This window comes from Empidonax traillii, unplaced genomic scaffold (genome assembly GCF_003031625.1).
Source record: "Empidonax traillii isolate 1590-97213 ecotype Southwest subspecies unplaced genomic scaffold, ASM303162v1 scaffold65:size4453928, whole genome shotgun sequence".
NCBI lineage: Eukaryota > Metazoa > Chordata > Aves > Passeriformes > Tyrannidae > Empidonax > Empidonax traillii.
The window spans coordinates 4,083,470-4,107,783 of NW_020955258.1; the positions used below are offsets into that span (position 1 = coordinate 4,083,470).

At 36.3% G+C, this 24,314-nt stretch overlaps 1 protein-coding gene across 10 annotated transcripts in view; it reads left to right on the forward strand.

Annotated features, from left to right (window-relative positions):
* ZNF385B (zinc finger protein 385B) overlaps positions 1-24,314 on the forward strand; it is a 160,842-nt gene that overhangs the window by 116,343 nt on the left and 20,185 nt on the right. For 7 of the 10 annotated variants that reach the window (XM_027880245.1, XM_027880246.1, XM_027880247.1 and 4 more), the window contains 2 exons: positions 8,486-8,596; positions 20,893-21,055. In XM_027880245.1, the coding sequence (XP_027736046.1) occupies positions 8,486-8,596; positions 20,893-21,055 (274 nt within the window). Of the gene's footprint in view, positions 1-6,052; positions 6,219-7,680; positions 7,738-8,479; positions 8,597-20,892; positions 21,056-24,314 lie in introns of those variants that run through there. The other 3 variants (XM_027880254.1, XM_027880253.1, XM_027880251.1) reach the window with 3 other exon arrangements.

Consider the following 24,314-nt stretch of genomic DNA (forward strand, 5'->3'; position numbering starts at 1 on the left):
GTATTTCTACAGGAATCAAATGTTAAATTTTCATAATCTTTTACACAAAAATTTCTAAAACAGCAAACAGCAGTGGTATTTAATTTTCAGAACACTCTTTCAAAGACTATCCTAATTATGGTTTTCTAGCCCAGAAATTGTTTTTAACTGTCAATAAAAAGGATGAAGGGAAGGAAGGGCAGAGGAAATATTCCCAGCACTGGAAAAATAATATTAAACAATAATTAAAGGTATTTCCTCAGTGATCTTTTGATCTCTGTGCTTAATCATAGCACGTTATTTGGAGAGAAGCGAGAGGTAGGAATATTTTAGAGTTATTTACCAGATTTTGATTTTTATTTTTAATATCAGAGTTACTTGATTTAAGCTGGAGTAGTGCAAAGACGAAGGAGGACAGAAAAGCAAGAGATTAGGAAGTCCCTGATTTTGTTTCAGTTATTCATTTTGCTTATGCTGGTATAAACCATGATTTTGGACTGGTTTAGGAGAAAAAATTCTGCTGAGAAGGCCACGATTCATCACTGGCCTCCCTGAGCTTGGTCCAACAAGATTTTGCAAATTAGACTTCCTAAGTGCAAACCCTTCCTGAAGGCAGTCTCTGCTTCAGTGTAAGATTCCCAGTGTGGTGCTATTTCAGCCCTCTCCCAGGCTGGGTCAGATAACGTTCTAAGACAGAGAAGGGCGTGTGGTGGTGAAATTACCTGTGCTGGCACACAGGATGGATGAATGAGCATGTCAGTAAAGATTTAGGGCTGTGCTTCCCAAGTCAATGCTAAGGCAAGATGATGAATGCACTTCTTGTTAAAACAGAAAGAATCTAATTAAGCAGGTAGAGAGAAAGTATATTTGAACATGTTGCTCTGACTTATAGTACCTATGTTTCAATGGCCTGTTGAAAATCTGAGGAGTCAGAGAAAGCTACCAAATGAATCAAGATTTTATAGTGAGAGGCTTAAGAAACTTGGTTTATCAAAGAAAAGGTTAAGAGCTGATATGATTGCAGTGTGAGTGCCTGCACTATTCAGATGGTATTTGAGGTTAGGGTGACCTTGAGCAGAGAAGCACAGCTACATTGAGTGGCTTATAATAGACTTGGTAAGCATTGCTTCCATAGTGATGTAAATTAGCTTATTTCAAAAGTTTTAAATCAAGCTGTTGTGGTGGGGTTTTTTTCCTAAACCTTAGGCTTTGGTTGACCAAAATTATTGGCCTTTGTAATAGGAAGGGCTGAAGCATTTCAGTGAATGAAATTATGTCGTAAATTTTCCAGGAAATTAGATGTAATGGTTCCCTCTGGCTTAAACCAAATCTGTAAATGGCTGCAGACAGTGCTTGCAGTATTCTCTGTGATTTCGAATACAGACACACAAAGAGAATCAGCCCCTCTTTCATTTCTCCATGCAAACTTTACTTTAAAAGGGGAACATACAGCAGGACAGCACACCAATTGCCTCTGCATTATGCCATAGGACTGGGCATAAAAAAGGAAGGGAGGGAAATCTAACTGCTAGTGACTGGAGATGGAAATTGGTCTCCCAAGTTAGGGCACCAACCCTGCAACTCTGTTAACAGAAATAACATGGAATTTGCAAAAAGAAAATTAGCTCAATCCTAATCTCTAAAAGGGGGGATGAGGAAGCTGAAGTTATTAATGTTTCACTTCTTTTAAGACACAAAAGCTTGTTCCCAGCTCTGGCTGTCCTTTTAGTTGTCTTGTACTTAAACTGAAGTAGAAGTGCAAACTCTAAAGGTGTCTCTTTCCTTTTTTATTTTTCAAGCACTCACTCTTATTTCAGCAATCTTCATGGATAGCTGTAGTATCTGACATGTTAGCAAGTGACTTACAGCAAGATTTTTGGTTTGCTTTAAAATGCCTCCAGGCTGATTTCACTGACTAGTAGTTGTGTGTGGAGGTCACAGCTATCACAGCTACTGTTTTCCTCAGGAAAATTGGAGCTTGCTGCCAAATTGATCAGAGTGGGAGGGACAAACACAGGGAGAAGTTGCATTCAGTGAGATTTGTCTTCAGACTACAGTGTTCTTATTGTGTTTTGGGAACCATGTGTAAAAGAAGGGAGATACTGGTCCTTGTGGTCTAATTTTTTCCTAGTGGATGCTTATGTCTTTTTCTACAACTGGGGAAAGACATACTCAGAATTTTAAAAAGGAAAAAACAAATCATGGATTTGTTTCCATCTGAGTGTGATTGGACTTGATTTCAGTAAGATCTAGATTTCCTGCTCTATGCAAATGTGTTAGTACATTAAGAGAGCCTGTTAAACAACAAAAAATGTGATTAAAGCAACATTCAGACCACAGGATTATGGTAAAAAACCTATAATGTTATAAATTAGAATATAAATTAATAAATAAATTATTCTAATTAAGCATTTGCACAAGTTTCAAATCAGTTGCTTGGAATCTAACAGAAGCCCACCCCTGGCTTGGTTGTTGGCCATTTACATCTTCCTGTTTTTTTTCCAAACCCCAAAATGTTGTGAAGAGCATAGAGACAGAGGTGTGGGGAGGTAGTCTTTAGAGAACTGCAGACACTGTACAGAAATACATCTCTGTGGGCACACTCTGTGTTACTCAAGGAGAATGGATACACAGAGAACATCAATAGCATTCCCACAAGAATAGAAAGTTGTTGGCATCATAGAATCTTTTAGGTTGGAGAAGACCCTTAAGATCATTGAATTAAACCATTAATGCAACACTGCCACCACTAAACCATGTCCCCAGTGCCACATGTGCATGTCCTTTACATACCTTCAGTGACTCCACCACTTCCCTGGGTAGCCTGTTCTAATGCTTGTTAACCCTTTCAGTAATAAATTTCTCCTTATATCCAACCTAAGCCTCCCCTAGGTATGGCTTGAGGCTGTTTCCTCTTGTCCTGTCACTTGTTACCTCGGAAAAGATACTGACATTCACCTCGCTACAACCTCCTTTCAGGGAGAGTTACGCCAGTAGAGCTGACTCAAGTGTTGGGGATGCAAAATAAGCAAGGAAATCACAGAATCACAGAATATGCCAAGTTGCAAGGGACTCGCAAGGATCACTGAGTCTAACTCTGGGCCTTGCAGAGGACCATCCTCAAGAGTCACACTATGTGCCCAAAAATATTGTCCAAGTGCTCCTTGAATGCTGTCAGGCTTGTGCTGTGACCACTGCCCTGTGGAGCCTGTTCCAGCACCCAGCCACCCTCTGGGTGAAGAACCTTTTTCTAATATCCAACCTAAACCTCCCCTGACACAATTTCAGGCCAATCCCTTGGGTTCTGTCACTGGTCACCACAGAGAAGAGATCAGTGCCTGCCCCTCCTCTTTCCTCTCATGAAGCCATGCTGGCTGTGACCAGTGACTGCATTGTCCTTCAGGTGTTTTTCAATACCTTCCAGAATAATCTTCTCCATAACTTTACCAGGCATTGAAGTGAGACTAACAAGCCTGTAGTTTCTGGGGTTCTCCTTCTTGAAAACTGGGACAATGTTCAGCAGCTTCCAGTCAGTCAGCTGGGACCTCTCCAGATTCCCAAGACCACTCAAAAATCAAGAGAAGTTGTGTGATGACATCAGCCAGCTCTTTGAGGATTCTGGGATGAATCCCATCAAACTGCATAGATTTGTAGGGATCCATCTGGAGGAGCAGATTCTACACAAGTTCAGGGTTGACTTGGAGTTGATCATTCTCACAGTCACGGCCCTCCAGCTCAAGGCACTGAAACCACCTTAGTCCATCATCCCTGTTGAAGACAGAGGCAAAGAAAGTGCTAAATGCCTCTGCCTTATCTCTGTCCCTGTTTGTGAGGTGACCATCCTCATCCTGTAACAGGCCAATGATATTGCTATACACATAGCATTAAGTTGAACAGTAACTTGTGCTTAGAATCAGTCAAATGAGAAATATGTTCCCTGTTGGGAGAAAAGCAGCGTAAACATGGAGAGAACAGGTTTGCATTGTCCAGGCATGCCAAGTATTACATCACAGTGTTAATGTTTCTGATTTTATGCTGGGCATTTTAAATATGTTTTTTGTTGAGTATGTGTATTCACTTCTGTTACTCTTAATTATTATAATGTGTACAGCTGTGGTAGGAGGCAGTGGCAGAGTTTATGATAAGCTTTGGTCATTCTCCACAGTGGCAGTGTGCTTGGCTGTTGTAACAGCTGGGACTCAAAACACAGGTGGAGTTCAACGGTTAAAAAAAATCATAGAACTTAATTTAGATGTTGCACTGGTAATTTATATATGCCACTGTTTTATTTCCAGAGGAAAGTATTAGATTGTATAATTTGCTTGTTCCACATATGGTTTAAATCTTTGCTTTATCAGAATAAACCAACACAGTATGCTGTAGGGCCACTCTGTGTTTTTCAGAAGCTTCTTAATGCCTCCTGGTTAAGTGATACTCAGTTAAATCTCTTATACCTGCTTATCAATATTCTGTTTACAAAAACTTGTCAAACAGGCAACTCTGTATTTGACCAGAGTGATGGGACTTAACTGACCTGAGGGTGTACATTGCCAGTCACAATTTTAAAACCTTACTCAGATTTAGGCTTATGCTGCTGTTAGGAAAAGGCAGAGCTTACGTCTTCACAGGTTCAGTGCAATTTATTTCTGAGGCTCACAAATTATTGTTTCTACTGTTTGCTGTGTGTAGAGGTCTTTTAACTGAAGCCAGAGCTTCAGTTTCACTGAACGAGTTCTCCTGATGCACTTGCCTTTATTTTTTTCACCCCCCTCTCTCCTTCTGATGCCTACTTTCATGTCTCTTTGTAGTCTGGTTCATTTCTCAGAAGGCACCAGAAGAATCTGTGGTACCATGACATACATCAGGGCAGGGAGAGCTTCTGGTTGTAAAAATTGTAAGAATCAAGGATGAAATTATTGAATTGCTGATGATAATGTTTGACAAACAGCTCATCTAAAAATGTCTTTGTACCTGAGGATCTGAGGTGGCAAATGTGATGCAAGTTTTTAAAACTTGCCTTTTTACCAGGCAAATTAATAGATACCACAATAAGAATAGTATAAGAAGACACTTCAAACTGTAAACTGCTTGTAAATTGTCAACATAATTCCAAGCGGGTTTTGAGTATCTACAGGGAAGGAGACTTCACAGCCTCTCTGGCAGCTTACTCAAGTGCTAAAAGATTTTAATTGTATTCAGATGAAATGTCCTGTGTTTCTATTTATGCCCATTTCCTCTTGACCTGGGCACCACACTTGAGATGTTTGTGTGCATTGGTAAGATCCCCTCTCAGCCGTCAGTTCTCCAGGCTACAGAAAAAGTAGTAGTAGACTACTGCTGAAACCTGTCTGAATTCTCTCTCAGTCTTTGCTCACTTCTGTAGTTTGGGTGGTTTTAAGGAGACTCATTGCAAAAAGATAGTATCTCCTACTTTGTTGGAAAGACATTTTTAAATTTAACTTTTTATTAAAACAATTGAAAGAGGAGAGCAAGACTTAAAGGTTGTTAAACTTAGTTATGGCTACCAGAGCACTGTGAATTGCTTTGTTAATACCCCCTGTAGCATAAACAGCATAGTGCAGATTTTTATTTGCATTTGTGGTAGCTGTTGGCTTCTGTTATTTTGTTTTATAGAACTGGTTCTTAAATACTGGTACTCCCCACTGGGCAAAGTATGCTGCGTCATTTTCTAATATATACCTCAGAAAATAACTCTCTCCCTCTTTCCTACTCCATTCCCTCCCTCCCTGCAATGAAGAGGATAATTTTGTGTAGTGATCTGAGATCAGTTTACTCTGCAGCATTGATCTTCTAACTGAGAGATACTATTTTATTTTTCCAGCCTGCTGTAATCCACCCCAGTTTCTGATACAAATAAAACCTATTAATTGTTAATGTACACTTCTTGAATTCTAATCATGACCAGACTGCATGCAGGGCTCCGTTTTGGGAAGGATCATTAACTGTTCCCCTGGGGATCCCAAGTGGTACTTTCTGGAGGCAGCGTGAGCTGTATTATTTGTTAGGTTTTGTCCTTGTGCTGCTACATCTTGGTGCATAGTCTGCATTTTGAACTCCCTTGCCTAGCACTGGCACTGTGGATTGTTATCTGGAATGCACAGAGGAATCATTGATCGTTGCTGCTTCTTCCCTTTTTATTTTTTTAAACGGCACTGCAGACAATAGTGGGTATTTTTGCTGTTTCTTTTCACCGATCTCAGACACTTCAAATGGTTGAGGTACTTTCAGCATTATTCTTTTCTTCTAGATTAACTGATCTAATGAGTAGTAACTACCAATTGTTGAAAAGTAGTTACTAGCAGGTTGAAAAGTAAAACTTATCTTCCGTTTAAGAAAAACTCCAACCAACTATTCCCTAATAATACAGCAATCTTTTAACATCTATTATAGATGTATCTCATATCTCTTATAAAATGGATTCTCATAAAAATGTTAATCTGCATGTATAATTGTGTTATATTATACAGGGAGATGCAATAAATGGTACAAGTCAGAAACAGAATTTTTTTGTTATGTTTAAGCTTTTAAACTTTGAACTGTCGCTGTATTCTAGAAATGGAGGAAAAAGAAAACAAGGATATTTATTTTAGGTTTTTCCTAAATTTATCATATTCATTGTAACTACACTGCATCATTTAAAAATGCAGTAGTTTATTTTAGATGAGGTGGTTTTACTTATGTAATTGTTTTAATATGGTACCTCTATGGCAATAAAATACACTATTTAATGGCAAAAACTGATAAAATTTAAATCACCTCTCCAGAAAATTTGCTACTAATGCCATTTACAAAATCATTCATTTGATTTAAAATGAATTCAACAAGAAACCTATGTAACCATCGTCAGAAAAAATTAAGTGTTTAATGCTAGGTAATAGATTCAGAGAATGTCTTCTTAGGCAGATACAGTGCAATATGTTTTTCTTTAACATATTCTTTGTTTTTGTGTGTGTGTGTGCATATATGTGAAGAAAATCCTCATTAGTGCAGGCTTCTCTGGAAGCTTTAAATTTGTACTAAGGGGAAATTACAGTCTTTATCCTGATGTTTGGAAAGTCTGGAAGCAGCTAATTTACTGTTCTAATTCTTTAATCAATCAGTTGCTTTACCTTTTCGCTCTTCCTTTTGTAAGTCAGCTTAGTATCAAGTCTGTGACTTGTACCACCTGAGATTGAAAAGCTAGGTTTGATTTATTCAAATAGTACTGCAAAGGAAAAAAAACCCCATCACTGTGACTGCAAAGCAAGCTTCCAAAAAATGTAACTTTTTAACAAATCAAACTATTCCCCTCTGAGCTGGTTTTAAAACAAAATGGTGAATGAGCTTTCATCTTATGTTATAAACTACCATTTTTGCACTTTCTCTTCAGGATCTGTTTCTCATTTTAGATGAGGATGGAGGACCACATGTGCACAGATGCTTGTAGGATAGCTTGGATTGAAAGAGATCTCAGAGGTCATCTGGTCCAACCTCCTGCTCAGAGCAGGATCAGTTGTTAGACCAGAGAAGATACTTTGTGGTTGGTTTTTTTTTTTTTAATTAGAAAAATACATTTGAATATTTTTGCATCAGGGAATTAATTTTAATCTGTATTCATGTCACATCAGGAAGAATGACAAATTATGATTAATTGAGGCCTCGACACACTCTGTTTTCTGAACATCCTGTGTTATTCTCCAGCTCCTGCAGTGTTAACAGCAGAGCACTCTGATCTTGAGGATATTCTAAACTGGTGACTGACAGGAGTCCTGGTATTTAGCAAAGATGTAATCAATAATGAGTTCCTGAAAAGGTTCAGTCAAATTTTAGGATTAATATATTCAGGTTTTTATTTATCTCACATTTTGCACAGTGTTGAAATATTTTCTGAAGCTCAGTAACTTTCCTGGTACTGACACTCGCTGTGTGTTCTTCCGAACCTAAGGGTTCCCATGGGCTCCGTCACTCATCAGTTCTGCATGGAAATGTTTGGGGTTTGCAACCTCTTCTCCCAGCAAGCGGTTATTTCTGTTGGAGCCTGCAAAGGACCTCCTCTCACAGAAATGTCTCCAGGAGAGAATATTTTACCAAATAAGTGTTAATATTTATTCATTGAAGGAAAAATATGTAGAAATAAATGACAGAGGCGTGTCAGGATGCAAAGGCGGTTCCTATAATATGTCTGTTGGATCAGCAGATGATAGGAGAGGGCTTTCAGGTGTGATAGTGGGGCCCTGCAGCATGGAGGATGTGCAGGTTTGGGTAAGGAACTATTTAGTAGCCTGGGGATGGCAGCACCAATGAAGTTGCCTTTTCTTTATAAGCTCTGGCTTGCTACCAATTCCCTAACCTGTGTTAAATCTAATTATTATGAGGGCTGGAATCTTATTTCTCCTGTTTATCTCAAAAAAAGAAAAATCTTCCAGCAGAAAGTGTTTTGGTTTTTTTTCTTTTGTACTTTTTACTGTTCTGAAAAGTTGTAAATTGATTATTGTTTGTTCTCCAGATGGATCCTGTGCAAAAAGCAGTCATAAACCATACATTTGGAGTGTCTATTCCCCCAAAGAAGAAACAAGTAATTTCCTGTAATGTCTGTCAGCTTCGATTTAACTCTGACGTAAGTACAGCCTATATTCTTTTTTTCTTAGTACATTAGTTATAATTAATCTAAACTTCTTTTTTCCTAAATAAATCATTCCAGTTCTGTCTACATTCTACTCAGCCTGCTGGGTTAGTATTTGGTCCACTCGAAGGTGGAAGTCCACAGAGGATGGACTCTTGATTTTCTTAAGTAGGTCTGCCATGATATCCAATTCCCTGTCCATTGATGATATACCATTTGATGATGCAGTAACCTTCAGGAGGTATTGCAAATAGAAATGTTTAGTTGGTTGAGTTTTTTTAAAATATGAGATGAAGTAGACAGAAAAGCTTCCCCATGAGTTCTCCATGTCATGTTTGCTCCTCTTCCAGAAGAAACAGCTTTTTCTTGTTGTTCATACATCCTTGGTGATATGTCTTCAGATTTCTTCATAAATTCACTCTTCCGATAACTTCCATTTGTAATAAATAGGAACACTTCTAGCTGTCTTCTTGAGTATGATAAAGTACAAGTAAAGTGTTTTCTGAAGTTTAATTAAAAAAAAAAGGCATTGCAAAAGAGTACATTGAGTGATGTGTTTAAAAAATGTATACCCAAATAATGTTTTTCCTGAATGGCTTGAAAATTAAAGAAATTCAAGAAAACTATGTATAAGAAAATTATGAGCTTTGACACTCTAACAATATGTACTTTTCTGTTATAATTTCAGTCTCAGAATTAGTTTGCAGACACCTCCTCAAAACCTTCAAGATCTTGGTGCTCACAGAGATTTACAGTAAAGCGCCCATACCTATTACCGTGGTTTTCTCTGCCTTTAACATCCCACTTTGAAAAGTGTCTTCTAAAGTGTTTTCCCCAGTTTGACTTTCTTATCCAGGCTGGTAAGGATTTTGAAGCAGCACTATCTTAGCTTCAAATTGATTTCTAAATTTGTCATCTTTTGACAAGCTTATTAAACTTTCTTTGAAGTGGCAATATGTGCTCAGTTAACTGATCTCAAAAGTCATTATTTTAAATTTAGTTGCCTTTCTTCTTTAAGGTTACGATTTAAGGGGAAAAAAATCTTTCTGCTCTTATACTTGGTCCAGATATCTACTTTTACTGATTAAACCAAGGAAGCAATAAAGGTTTTTAAAATTTCCTAGGACTTCATGGATCTGAAACTTGCTCCTGAGCTCAACCTTACTCCATCATCAGGGAGGCAACTCAGCCTGTCCCTGCTTTTTCCGCTCCTCCTGAGATCAGGATCCCTCTGATGATGAGTCCTGTCCCTAGAGGAGTCACTCTGTCTGCACTGACATGCAGGTGGACAAACAGCACGTCAGGCAGACAAACTGAATCGCAACTGAGTGACTTGAAATAAACAAACAAAAACATACAGCTGAAATGTTATAGCATTTCATGCATCTGTCAACCAAGCAATTTTTCCTATCTAACCTTACAAAGTAGAACAAAGAGTGCATATCATGTTCTGCTTTCATAGTGGCACCACAAAAGCACAGCCAATTACAGGCGTGTTTCTCCTTCTGGGCCGGGTATATTCAATACGGTGTCATGCTCTTTCTTTCTAAATGTGATCAATATACTCAGCTGCAGTTGCTAGAAAATATCATCATCCTTTTGTAATGAATAGTTTTAAGAAAGGATGAAGCACCATGACTGTGCTGAAATGCAGCTCCTTACTTTCTACAGCAGTTTAGTTTGCCAGAACATTATTAAACAACGTGGAAATTTGGTTTTAGAATATGCAAAGGTTATTGCAGTGTTATTAATACCAGAAGATACTTAAGTATAAATCTAACTTTCACAAATATTTCATAGCTACAACATAAAGCAATATTTGAAGAATGAGTCTTCATAGCATAGCACTTCTATTATAAAAGCTATCTAGCCATTCTTTGGATTATTCAGCTTCTCCTGAGAAGCTTTTTATAAGATTTTAAATCATTCGTCCAGGTTCAGTCATTTGACCTTAAAAATTATTTACGTGAGCACATGTTGCCTTTTCTGAGAGAGTGAGATCCTATTTTATTTAGATTTTATTCTCGCCTATATACACAGACACATATACCCCATAATCTGCACTGTTATAATTACACTGAGGTGATACTCATAGGGTTTCAACTAAGCTCTGCAGACTCCTGTAGTTCTTTCTTAACTTGTTAAAACTCCTTCGCAGAAACAAAAATGTGGACTCTTTGCTTGTATTTTTCTTTTTGGTCCCTTTACAGTGTGAAATTATGCTTAGTGGGTGGAATGGTCTATACAATCCATCCTGTGTTTGCTGACTGGGGAAAAAGGGAGTCAGATATGTGTGAACCTTGTAATTGCTGAATTGTTCAGAGAATCAGTCTATGATGTGACATCCTAAGAATGTCAAAAATTTATTGAGTGCCTTTTGAGTGGCATGAGATTGTGTTAACTTGCATTAAAGCTTCAACATAGCATGTTGCAGAATGAGATTTGTAGTACAGCCACTTTACACTTGCAGTTTCTTCTAACTCTACAAGGCTGACATACTCCTTGTTGTTGATAGGCATTTCATTTCTTTGAACTTTCTTTGACCTAAATTATGCACATAAATTAAATAGAAATGACAAAAGTAAGCTCTTAAGTAGTTTTGGTTTTTTTTTTTTCTTCTCACTTTTGTTCTCCCAAATGAATTTCACTTGCATGCTGTTTGAGGACTCTGACCTGATTCTAGTACCATTTTATGTATTGCATGAGTAACATACAGACCAGTGGATATTCATCTGTGAGAATAAAATTGGTTTCTTTGCCTGCAATCTTGTCCTTGTGCTGTGGACACTCACTGGTCTGGATCAACAGACAAAAAAAAAAACAAAAACAACTGACTAGTCGATTTATATTTGTCAACCCCCCCCCCTAAATTAATGCAGTAAGTTGCAAAGGTTTCAGTTTTCTTTTGCTTGTGTGTCTGCAGGTTTAGCTGTGGTGTGTTCTGGTATCAAATTCAGAGGCAGGGATCTACAGCTATCTGCAGGAAGAGAAAGTCTGATATCAGAGGTGGAAGGAAATTTTAAAATAGGTTGCCTTGAATGTGGGAGTAACTCATATTGAAGAGATATCTTCTGTATTTTGAAAAATAAATTTACTAGGACAATGTCATTTTTTTTTACTACTGTATTATAATTTGAACAATGTTTCCTAACTGTTTCTTCCAAGTCTTCTGTACTTTTAAAACCATTTTTTAGAAGTACAACACTAGGAGAACATCTGTCTACAGATCCTAAATTTGATCTAGTTTTAGGCTGATATGTCTATACTTTTCAAAAAAAGAAATTATGGGTTTTGACTCATACTCCCAGACATTCACTATCACACTCCATCTGTCCCTTCCCAAAGTTCTTTAGCTGAAGTTTGGTCAAGTTGTATTTTTCTGCTAATAAATTCTGATGTAACTAGTTTGAGCACCCCTTCCAATCTCGACTCCCAAAGAAACTGCACTATAGTGTAGTATAGTATAGATGATCTCAAGTCTTGAGAAACAGAACAATGAAATGCCATTTCTGTGAAGTAAAACCAAAGTTGTCTTTATAGCCTGCATAAGTAGTTTCTTTTTCTTACTCCTTTTGTTATTGTTGCTGTTACTGTTCATTTTCTGATCTCATTGATGTTTCCAGTAAATTGTTCTTATCTCAACCCATGATCTGTGCCTTTTATGCAGAGAAGCGGCACACAGTTTTAGCCAGAGTAGTAAACTGGAGAATACCTTTCCTAGACCGCAACAGGGAGCTTGCCAAATCCTAATGATACCAGTAAGAGGGTCCAGTAATAAGAGGGCAAGGGCGAAAATGACTGTTTTCTATCCTATATAGACTCCTTCTTTTGGCTCGTCCTTTCTCATTCCTTCTGGCCACCAGATGAATATGGAGCATTTTCTGCAGCTGCTGTGTGGCAACAAGTGTTCCAGCAGCTGTGGAGCTTTTGTCAGACTGTCCCAGAGATGCCTCTTCTGTTACAGCATCTGACACCATAGCTTGCAGCCATAAGAGAAAAGTGAGTTTTGGTTGCAAGGATACCTGTTTGGCTTCTGCAGAATTGCTCTTTTCTCCATATCTTTGAATCACCATCTTGTGTTCAAGTAGTTTCTCTGCTTTTCTCCCTCATTATTTATATTTTATTGTTTAGTATGAAGGTTTTTTGGGTTGTTTAGCCTGGAGAAAAAGAGGCTCGGGGAGACCTTATTTCCCTCTATGCCTGCCTGGAAGGAAATTGTAACAAGATGAGTGTCAGTCTCTTCTCCCAGGTAACAAGCAATACGATGAGAGAAAACGTCCTCAAGTTGTGCCAGGGGCGGCTTAGATTGGATATTAGGAAAAAAATTTTAGAGCTTGGGCACTAGATGGTGATGTCAGTGCTAAACCAGTCCTTTTTCTCAGCAGACAGACTTCTCTATAGTCCAAACATGAAAATATATTATGCCAGCAGTCCATATGTGCTATTGTTCTGATTTTTGGTAGTCAGTTTTTTTTTTTGAAAACAGATTTTTGTCATCTGTTTATCATGTCTGAAATAAGTATTCTGCTTCCCTCTGCATACTTTCTGTTTCTTATAGAAAAGTCTTTGACTGGTAAGACCTGGTAGGTACCATCTTATTAATAGGTTGAAATTTGATTGAAATAAACTTGTGTATGCACAGTGTGTTGCTCTGTGGTTGAAGACTACAAGTCAGTTCTGCTTTTTGGTGTCACTTGTGTAGACTCAAAAATCGAGAGAATGCCTTGTAGGCAGATCAGAAAAATGAGATGTAACTGTTTGGCATTAAGAGATGCTGAAGGTCATCTTATTGTTGAATGAATTTAAAGCTAATAAAAATGATGTGATGATAGACCATCATTTTAAAAAGCCAGAAGGCAAATTTTTGAAGTTTAGGCAAGTATTACGAAAAATTGACTTTGCAAATTTCAGTGAATCACTCATGCTGTCAAAAAGATAATAAACAAAATAATCAATAACATCAAATAAAAATTTACAGAACTGTCATTGTCTTTTGTCAAATGTTTTAAATTTTCCTTATAAATAAAACTATATTGATTCTTTGGGTATGGAGGGTAGTGAAGCAGAGAGGAGGTAATTAAAAGCATAAATCTCAGGAACTTGTGAAGGTAATTTTCTGTTTTGTAGACAGAACTGACAAAATGATGAAAGTTGTTAGCTCCAACATGACAGAAATATTGCATGATTGTAGGCTACAGTGTTATAACATGCTGAAAGTTCTGTTCAAATAACAGCTATTTAACAGAGCTTTTAACTAAGTTTGGTAAGGTAGTTAAAATATGAGTTGACTTCTTACAATATGGCTGATCTTCACAGCTTTTTGGTTTCTCTATGATCTTTTCAATAGTAATCTGCCTTGCTGCTTTGAGCAGTTAGTTTTCAGAAATCCATAAGGACTGAACTGATGAAATAATGCATAGCTTTGGTGTAAAAAGTGTATTAAGACTCCAGTTTTGCAGATTTTTTTCAATTACATCTATTATTAATAAGAAATGAGGTAAAACTATATTTTTCAACACTACTTCCTCATTTATAATTTCATGTAATTTTTATTAGAGTTATGATTCTAGTGTAAATTCTTCTTAATTTATACACTCAAATAAATATGCATACTCTTACAAGATGATTCTAACAGCTAAACTATGTGATCAAACATTTACTAGACATCTTACTATTAAGAAAGGGAGCTTTATAGTTTAAGGTCTGCTGTGAATATAAATGGCAGTAGATTATGAACATAGATGTCTCTTTGTTACTCCTATCTTGCACAGTTAGTTACTTTCTCTAACAGGACCACTGCTGTTGTAATTGGCTTGATGTATAAAAGTGGGCAGGAACACAAGGGTTGAGAGGTGGTCTTTCTACAGTGTAAGTTATTGCTGTACTTGACATGTTTTTTTAGCTGGAATTTATGTAAAACTTTTTTATGGTGTACAAGAAAATTTCATCTTTATAATTACTCTGTAACAGAATAGAAGTTTTCAGGATTATTGTATCTGTTCAGTCTTTCAGTTGTAAATTTTCTACATGGTTGAACTCTTAATGGAAGAAGCTTTGTGGTATTTTCAACAAAATATTTTTCATTAGAGATCACCTCTGTATTGACACCAAATTAATTTAGTATTTGAGATAGAATCATAGAATCTATGATTAAGGTTGGGAAGGACCTCTAAGATCATCAAGCCCAACCAGCACCTCCGTGTTCACCACTAAACCATATCCCAAGTGCCAAACCCAGGTGGTTTTTTAACGCTTCCAGGGATAGTAGTTCTACCACTTCACTAGACAGCATGTTAGAGATAAAATTGCTGCTGAGAATACTTCCCATCCACAGTGGAATTCCTGCTTTACAAAGGGGCAGTAGCAAGTGAGAAAGAATAGGAGCTACAAGCCACCATGTTCACTTCCATTTAGTTGTGGCACTCACCTAACATTGCACAGCTTAAGGCATGAACCCAGATTTCTCACATGGATACGTCAAATTCTCCCTTTATTTTAATGCCATGCAGCTCTACATATATTTAATTTTATATGTTAATTGCCAGACTAAATAATGTGGTGCAAGATGCAAACATCTAGCTGAAGAATTGATTTTACAATTGTTGTATTTCCATGAAGACCTGTTGAAGGACTCCTTCAGCTAATCTTGAAGAAACCTGTAAAAAATCTCAGTCTCTCAGACATATGCACTGAACCTTTAGACTTAGTCAAGCCTTGTATGGGTTAGTATTTCATCTCTTTGTATAGTAATAAATTCAGTTAATTAGACATTCATACAGCAAGTAGATTCTAAAACTCAGTCATTTGTGAACTGTCAGAATGAATAGTGCTGGTTTCAAATAAACTGTCAGTCGTTGCTCCTGGTGGGTAATATTCTGATATCCTTTGTACTGCAGACTGGTCTGTATTTCAAAGTTTTGTTAAAGGTAATACCACTGTCCATATGATCTGTGTGTTTCCTGGTTATCTGCATCTATCTAAAGATATATATCTATACATATATTTAAATTTAGGCAAAGTAAAGTTACTGAGGTTGTTTTAAGCATTGTAATATGCTAACAATATGCACATCTGTTTTCAAAAGCATATTTACATGTAGAAGATTATTTGAATTGCTGATCTTTTATTAGATGCCCTCTAGTATATAAGGTTATTGTATATGTATTATATGTAGTCTCACAGTTTAACATCCTAATTCTTAGATTTTAAACATAATAATTTGTAGTTGAAGGTAGCAATTAAATTTAGATTTTAAATAAAATACAAAATTTGGATCATTTTTAAGAGTGGAAAAAGTTGTCCTTTCTTACAACCAAGTCATTAATTCTTATAACCTAGAGGCTTTCTTGAAAATTAAAAAAAAATAAAAAAAAATAAAATAAAAAAAAAAATAAAAAAAATTGAAACATGTTCATAAACTTTGATTGATGGGTTTTTTTAATTAATACTAAAAGACTGGGAATGGAACTAAAAATCTAGTTTGCCTAAAGAGAGAAAGGGAGTCCTGCCGCCATTTAAGGTGTAGAAACTTGAAAAATTGTGGGAGAAAATTGCATAATTATCTGTCTGTCAATTATATTATTGCTTGCAACCTAGTTTAAAATACAGCTCTTCACTGATCCTACAAAGATGTAGACATATTTTTAGTGTAATAAAATATGCATCATGTTGATCAGAAAATAATGCCAGACAAATGCATTGACACTTGTGTGGAATTTGTCCTGTCAGTACAAAGGTATTTTTTGCATTCTGAGACATAGGGTCACATTTATAGCCACTTAAAGCTTTTCATGTTCATTGAATCTTAGTAGCCAGTACTTAATGACTTTCTGGGCTACCTAATAAGTAAGGAGTTTCTATTTTAAAATGTGTAATGTTTGTATATCCAGTTAGTAGACCCCAGTCAGTTTTAGAACCACATGGAAATTAGATTTTCCTTTCAGTGAGTTCTTTCACAGAAATATTTTATTTCACTTTTTTCAAAAGTGTCCTCCTTAACAAAGTATAAATTTTATTTAAAAATTATAACAATGTTAGTTCAATTATGACATTTAATATTGACTATATAAACATTAAATTTAATTTAGTATTTTGAAACAAAAAATAAATATTTAAGTAATATTGAATTGTACCAGAGTTGAATTATTTTACTGTAGAATGTATTAAACCCCACAATAAATGCAGCTGTACACAGTGGAATGAAATATTGCACCATTAAAATTATAGTACATGAGTACAGAGAGATTTCTTCCATTTGGCTTTTCCTAACTTTATTTTTTTTTCTCAAATATGTTTTTCTGATACAGAACTTGCATGCATTACTTGTACTTAATGATGATCAAAAAGTACATTCAGTAGCCATTTAAAATATTGCATTCCTAAGATATTTACTCTTAATTTCATTTTATATTTTATTTTTTATTGAGGTTTTATATTAAAAGTGGTAAATTATTTTTTATGCACATGACATTTGAACCCTATGTGTACAGAACTTCCTTTGGATTATCAGAGCAAATGAAAATAAATGCTCAGCTTCTTGCCTTGACTAAATGTGAAAATTTTTTATGTCATGGCTTATTTCAAAGATGTATTTAGTATTTTAGTGCTGTATTCTTCAAAGCTCATAAACTGTGCTCTGTTGCTGTATTTGTGTCAGTAGGAAGTTTTAAGGGGGACTTGGAACAAGTATCACAGAATATTCTGAGTTGGAAGGGACCCTCAAGGATCAAAGTTCAACTCTTAGGTGAATGGATTGAACCCACAATCTTGGTGTTATAAGTACCTGTCTCTAACCAACTGAACTAATCATAGGGTCAAATATGTTTGCCTTTAATGTGGTACGTGTGCAAATATTTTATGAAATTAGGGTTAGTAATGATCAGGAAACTAATACTCAGAACAATCAGTACCAGTAATAAGCAGAACTTGCATTCTAATTTCAAATTCTCTCAGCTGCCCTTTTTTATTTTGCTTCCTGTGACTCCAGAAAACTCCAAAGGCTTATGTAACACAGGGACACTGCATTTTCAGTTACCAAATCAAATTATTTATCCCACAGTGGATAAAAAACAAACTCTGAACTTCAGGTGTATCTGAAAGGACTAGAAACTAATGCTTATGTGGGTAGGAAACATTGCTTCAATACCTTGAGAAACAGTCCTCCAGCTTCATGCTTGAAAAGAGTATCTGTGTTTCTACTCACAGAACAGAGATGAGTTGAAAGCTCCCAGAATTCAAAGGTTTAACAAAATCCAACCCCTGGAATTGAAACTATACAAATAGTTTCAATTTCTACAAACTATAGAAATAAATAGTATGTACTTGACTGACAAAATGAAGCAGTGAAATCATTTTCCAAAGATAGATTTTACATCCCCAAGCTACTTTCAAATCAAAACTGGACAATTGAACAGTATTGGAAAGGGCTGGTATTTTCAAAAACCCTACTTAGATGGTCATAGCAATACTTTTTGGCCTTATAATGTACAACTATGAATTTGAGAGATTATGATAATTACAAAACTTAAATCAAATGTGAATCTATTCATCACGTTTCCATGAAGCTTTGCTTGTGTTTATGGAAATCCGAATTTTAATTCTGCCTGGGCTTGTTTGTTCTCAACAGGTCTCATGTACACTATATGAAGGATTGAATGAAGGGAATCAAAGACTGTAGTAGGTTATTACTGATATTGCAGGCATTATTATTGCAAATATCAGCAGAAAGGCTTATTATCAAGGAATTGACTTACTAAGTCTTTCTCTTGAGTGCATTTATGTCTCTTACATTATAGCTTTGGCCTCGGGCAGCATATGATCCTATCAACAGCAAACATATGCACAGTGCATAGAGTTCAAATATTTAAAGGGACATCATCAACTTGAGGATGCTTTAGTGAAAATCTTATACTTGGTATTATTTAAATTTAAAAGTATTGGAATGGAAAGGGTATATATTCACCTCAATTTTTAGCTTCACTTTTTGTACACTGTAACGTTTGAATAGTCTGTTTAATTTTGGTGATGGAAAATATTCCTTCCAGTGCATCATTTAGCAACAGCAAAGCCTAAGAGAAATGCAAAAAGCACAGCAAAGGTGGAAAGAGACAGGGTGAGACTGCTGTGCCTGCATAAGGACCATTGACATAACAGGGCACCAACAGAACTGTGCTTCTCTGCCCACATTCAGAGGTCTAACTCAGAAGTTGACAAGTGTCCCTTTAAGTAGCACACGTAGTTCTAGTGGTATAGCAGGTTAGTTGTTTCTTTATAATCCGTAAATTGTGTTTTGTATGTGTGTTAATATTTCAAAGGTTTTAAAATCAATAAGTAGTTTATTAGCAATTGATGAGTAAACTCTACTGGTTTTGTAATAAAGTTTTTTTAAAAATATCTCAATTTCAGATATTCGATGTAAAACTAATCTGGCAGCCTTTCTTACTGAATGCTTGCTAACTGAAATCAAAGGAAAGATGCAGCCACAATGTCACATACACTATTCTTTTGAGGTGGAAAGCACAGTGTTTCATGGGGTGTGTAACTGCAGTAAGAAGCTTTGGTGTATAAGAACTTCACTCCTCTATTTTAGTGACAGTTCTCCATCAGTTTTGTAACTTATGTGAGGACTCCAACATGCTCTCTGTTCTCTTGTCCGGTCCAGCTGTTTCTACTCTTCACTTCCACTCTACCATATGATAAAGCTGTTATTACATGCTGTCCCAAGGTGACTGTATTGTAATGCCTATTTCTGCTGATCTTAAACCAATTCTCCTCATTATGGCAGCCCTTTTTATGGAATTCAAGCATCTTAGTTATTATTGTTGCTCTTTATAAAAAGCATGTGACTTGTTTCATGGCTCGCTTCATTTAACACAGTGAACTAAATAAAATAGTCCTAATCAGTTGAAGAGAGAGAATGAATGTGTTTTTGCATGAACATAGTAACAGTTTACTTGCACTGATGTTTTTTCTATGCCAGGTGCCAAGATGTGGTTACATGAAGCATGCTTTCTCTGAGTGTTTTAATTTTAAGTAAATGACAATATTAACTTTTTTAGTTAATATATAACCTTCAATAGAGGCACCTAGTGGTATGTCTGAAATTTATTTTTTTTTAAACTGTGTTTTGGAATATTAATAATGCAAAACTATTGCTGGATAGTACAGTGTTATGAAAATGGACTCTTTGGGTTAGGTTTGTTTCTTGCTCATTGTTTGGTAAATTCATTTATTAAAAAGTCAAGGAAAACATTTAAATTCATCAGCTGAAATTTCTAAGCTCTTGAGTTAGTATTAAGCCTGTAGTGCCTTAGTTTTGCTCCAAACAAAGTAGTCTGATTTGTCAAGGCCACTGATTATATAGAGTCAGGAATGATAAAAGGAATTCAAAACCACTGAAAAAGTGGGCATTCCTTTATGTGTCTAGCTTTACCCTAGCAACTCCAAAAACACTGACCAAGTTTCTGCAGATAGTTTTAAGACAACAGTGAAGTAAACATTGCATCTCAGTACATATTTCTACTGTTCTGTTTGGCCAGATTAAGAAGACAAAAATATATATAAAGCACTTCAACCAAAATAAATAATAATAATTAGAAAAAGCTCCTCTCCTTCCTGTCTTTAAGGTTCCAATTTTCTTAGTCTTCAATAAAAAATATTCACAGCAATTTATAAAGCAATCAAGACTGATAAATATTTAGTTTTCTTTGTTGTGGTTGGGTCTACTGAAGTTTACAGCTATGGTGTTTTTTTTCATTTTAACCCTTCTTTCTTGATCTAATATTGAAGTCATAATTTTTCAAGTTTCAATTGCTGTTAGTGTGAAGATGAAAATACTTTATGACGTTTGTACTAGATCAAAAAGAAAGAAAAATGGATTATTTAATCTTGTCACAGCATGATACATCTTTCTAACTGCAAGCAATAAGTCTAAGGAACAGTACACGAAAACTGAGAAGCATCTTTCCGAATTGGATGTGTTTACATTTGTATAGTGCTTTAAATCTTTAAGCGCCAAGGAAGCCAAGAATTACATTAGGGGTGACAGAGCTTTATGTAATCTCAAAGCCTCTTTTTCCAAGTTGCTGAAAGCATGCAACTTTCATTAAAATCCTATCATTTGAATATATAAGAATTTACATCCAGGAAAACTGTTAGGGATAAAGCTATTAAAATTTTTTAGGTTGAATATAATGGTGCCTACTATTGAAAGTGTCACTTTTCTGCCTTGTCATCCATTGTATTATATACAAGTACAGAAAAAAGTGAGCCTGATTTGTTCTCCTTTGTAGAGCCAGGCCGAGGCCCACTACAAAGGAAGTAAACATGCCAAGAAGGTCAAAGCACTAGAGGCAACGAAAAATAAACCCAAAGTTGGTTCTTCCAAGGACAGCGCAAAGGCTAGCCCAAGCTGCTCCACCACGCCAGTCACAGCCAACATCTCTGACAAATCAGGTCAATGAAACCTTTTTGTTCTATACATTCTTTACTTTCTCCTTTTTTTTGTGTTTGTGTGAGAGAATTTGGTTGCATGATAGTGGTCCATGACTTGCCTTTTCTGAAGTATATACTGTGCTTTCTTGTACAGAGTTTGTTTTGATATTATCCAAGTGCTTTTCATATCTGTGAAACATCTGGTGCCCCTGAAATACTAAAGTCTATTTTTAAAAAACCTGTCAAATTTACTCTTTTAAAGTATGGATGTTGTTCATATGACAATAATAATGGCTGGATTGGGTGGGGGGTTAAGTCTGAGATGTATATATTTAGCTGAAGCACAAGACGCCTTCGTAAGAAATTTTTCCTTCCTGAAGAGGATAATATTGCTTGGATAGGGAGACACACCTACAGAAATGTGAAGCCTTGTGGCTTAGGTATATCATGACTTTCATGATTCGTTAGTGCTTCAACATCAGGGTTTTTTTTCTTACCTCTCCTCCCCCTCTAGATCAGTCATCTGAGGAAGATCAGCAACACTAATATTGGAGTGAACTTGGAGTGGGCTTGCTTGGAGACTCGAGCAGTGGAATTGCTGGAGTCTCTTTCTGCTCTGTCAGTGTTGTATTAGTGAATGAGACAAGAATTTCATGAACTCGCTGACAATCTGAAATACTGTTCTGTGTTGTCCAGGAGAGGCCACCTACTGTGGGTTACCCAACTGTCAGTCCAATAGGTTGCTGCTGAAAGATTTGCTTCTGCCTTGGTAGCCATTTAGTATCCTCTTCACCAGAGTTGATCTTATCTCAGGTGCCGTGTGGTGAATGACAGTTTTTTGACATGCATATATACACGCAGAAAAACTTCAAACCAACTCAAAAAAAGTATCCGTTACTATCTGCATCAAAACTGTCTTAGGGTCCATAGCAAGGGCAACGGGTCCCAAATTTTGCATGGATTTACCTACCAAATCACATTTTAGGTTTGATACAGATAACATAAATCCAAGGAGCATCATCAGGTGAACAAGCCATGCTACTATTAAACTGTAACAGTCAACCACTGATCTAAATACAAGGTGGACTGTTGAATGGAAAAAGATTTAAAATATTTCATAAGTATTTTACTCTCTGAAATACCAAAAATATCTTTGGTTAAAATAGCTTATTGCTCCAGGTGTACATGGTGAGAGCTCTGTCAACTGCTTAAGTAAGATATCAGTTAAAACTTTAAAGCATTTAACATGTTTAGTGCATCTGTGATAACGTAGTTGTTTAATGCTGTCCCTCTCCTATGTCAAAGGTTGAGGTCCAAATAACAAAAGTTCCATCATCTTTTACAAACTCCGTCATCTCTTCCATAAGTCTGGAGCTGTCTCATGTTTCCATTGTCTTAACTGTGAGTTCTGAATTGATTTTTTTTTTTTGTTTCCGTGCAGTGTATCTAAAATCTACATTTTGTTTTTGATAAAATAATATAACCAATCAGAAGGGAAACCTTCTCTTGATTTTTTTTTTAATTGCCCTGCTTTGACAGTGTATTGTTTTATGCTATTAATTGCTCTGTACTAATTAGACAGATTACCATCTGTGTCTATTGGATTTTACCACTGCAACTGTTTCTACATTGAAAATGAATCACAGTGGCAATTTAGTTAAACACTTACTTCCCATTACGAGAACAGTGGGATTCTCTGTGGAGAGGAGGCTCCTCAGAGCCTCTTCCTGCTGTGCAGGAGATTGCAGATGGTATGTTGGAGAGGAGAACTTGAACCTGGAACAACAAATTCTCTGTATACGTAGAGAAAGTTGGTCACAGAGGTGGGGAATGGCTTGAAGACTGGGGTTTTTACCAGGCTCTGGACTTGAGGCAAACCATAATTTTGTTCAACTGCACTTTCCCGTACAGAGGGTATTGTTCATCTATTCTTTAGCATATGTTTAGCTCCTTAACACAGTGGTTATTGCATCAAGAGCAATAACTGTGTTGCTTCTGGGAAACAGTAGGATTTTGTGGGGTTTTGCCTTGGATCAAATTAACTGATGCAATTTTTTCTGAGTATTTTAATACAGTTTTCATTCTTGGAGAAATGGATTATTACAATGTATTAACTATTCAGGAATATTTTCATTTTCCTTAAAAGATATTTAATACCGAGAGTTTGTATTTGTATTTGTATTTGTATTTGTATTTGTAGTCTTGGTTTTTTTATCCTGATTTCCAGAGGAAATGAGACTTATGGTCACATCATCTATCCTTGTCTTTGTTGGTCTATGGCTCTGTCTTCACAACTTTGGCTATATGGCCTAGTGTCATTAGATAAGAAAAAAAAGACATTAAGAGATTTTAATGAAGGTCCTATGAGTTTGATGAAAATTGGCACATAAGTAGAAGAGAAGCCCTAATTTATGGTCCATCCTGAAAGATGCTGCCATTTTGCTTGGCCTGCTGACTGGCCAGGGACTCTGCGTTCCAGGCAAAGGATTTAAAAGTGTGTAGGTGTGGTGTAAGTCTAAAAAAAATTGCATTAGAAGTACATAAGATAAATGAAATTAAGGAAGGAAATTTAACTCCACCACTTGTGGAGCTGTTGTTTAGCCACTGTACTCTGGGCAGTTCCTGAGACATGCTCATCAAGCAGTAAATAATTTCTGCTGTCCTTTTCTTGTGTATCGAAGAGTAGAAAGAGAAGCTAAACAGAGAAGACAGTTTTAAGTTCTTGTGTGCTTTTTTCATCTGCTATGCTTCCATGGGTATTAGTGCAGAATGGGTAGGAAATATTACAGTAAACTGATAAAACTGCAGTTACTATTCTCTTATGTAGATCTGCTAATAAAGAACACAACAGACATGACTAGCACCCTTTTTGATGTGCTGCCATTTTGAGTGAGATAACCATGAATGATTTGGAGCTCTCCAGACATAGCAGTTGTTATATATTGAACTAAAATGTCCAGTTTGCTACGTGTTCTGTGGGTCAGATATAGCATGAGATCCAAAACAATTACTGATCAGAAGTCACCACCATAGTACTAACAGAAAAAATAGCTGTTAGCTCAGCTTGTATGTGGAATCCGTCAAAGGTAAACCCCGAATTCATCCAGTTCTTATTTTTCAAATTTTTTGATGCAGTGGTCTCTCTACAACTGTTCTTTTCAGCTTGAGAAATGTGGCTGCTGGTAGAGCTATGGAAGTTATAATAATTTTTAAGGTCTTTTGGGATGTTTCCAGAAGAACATGGTTTCCTGCAGACAAAAGTAACCTCAGCCAAATGGAA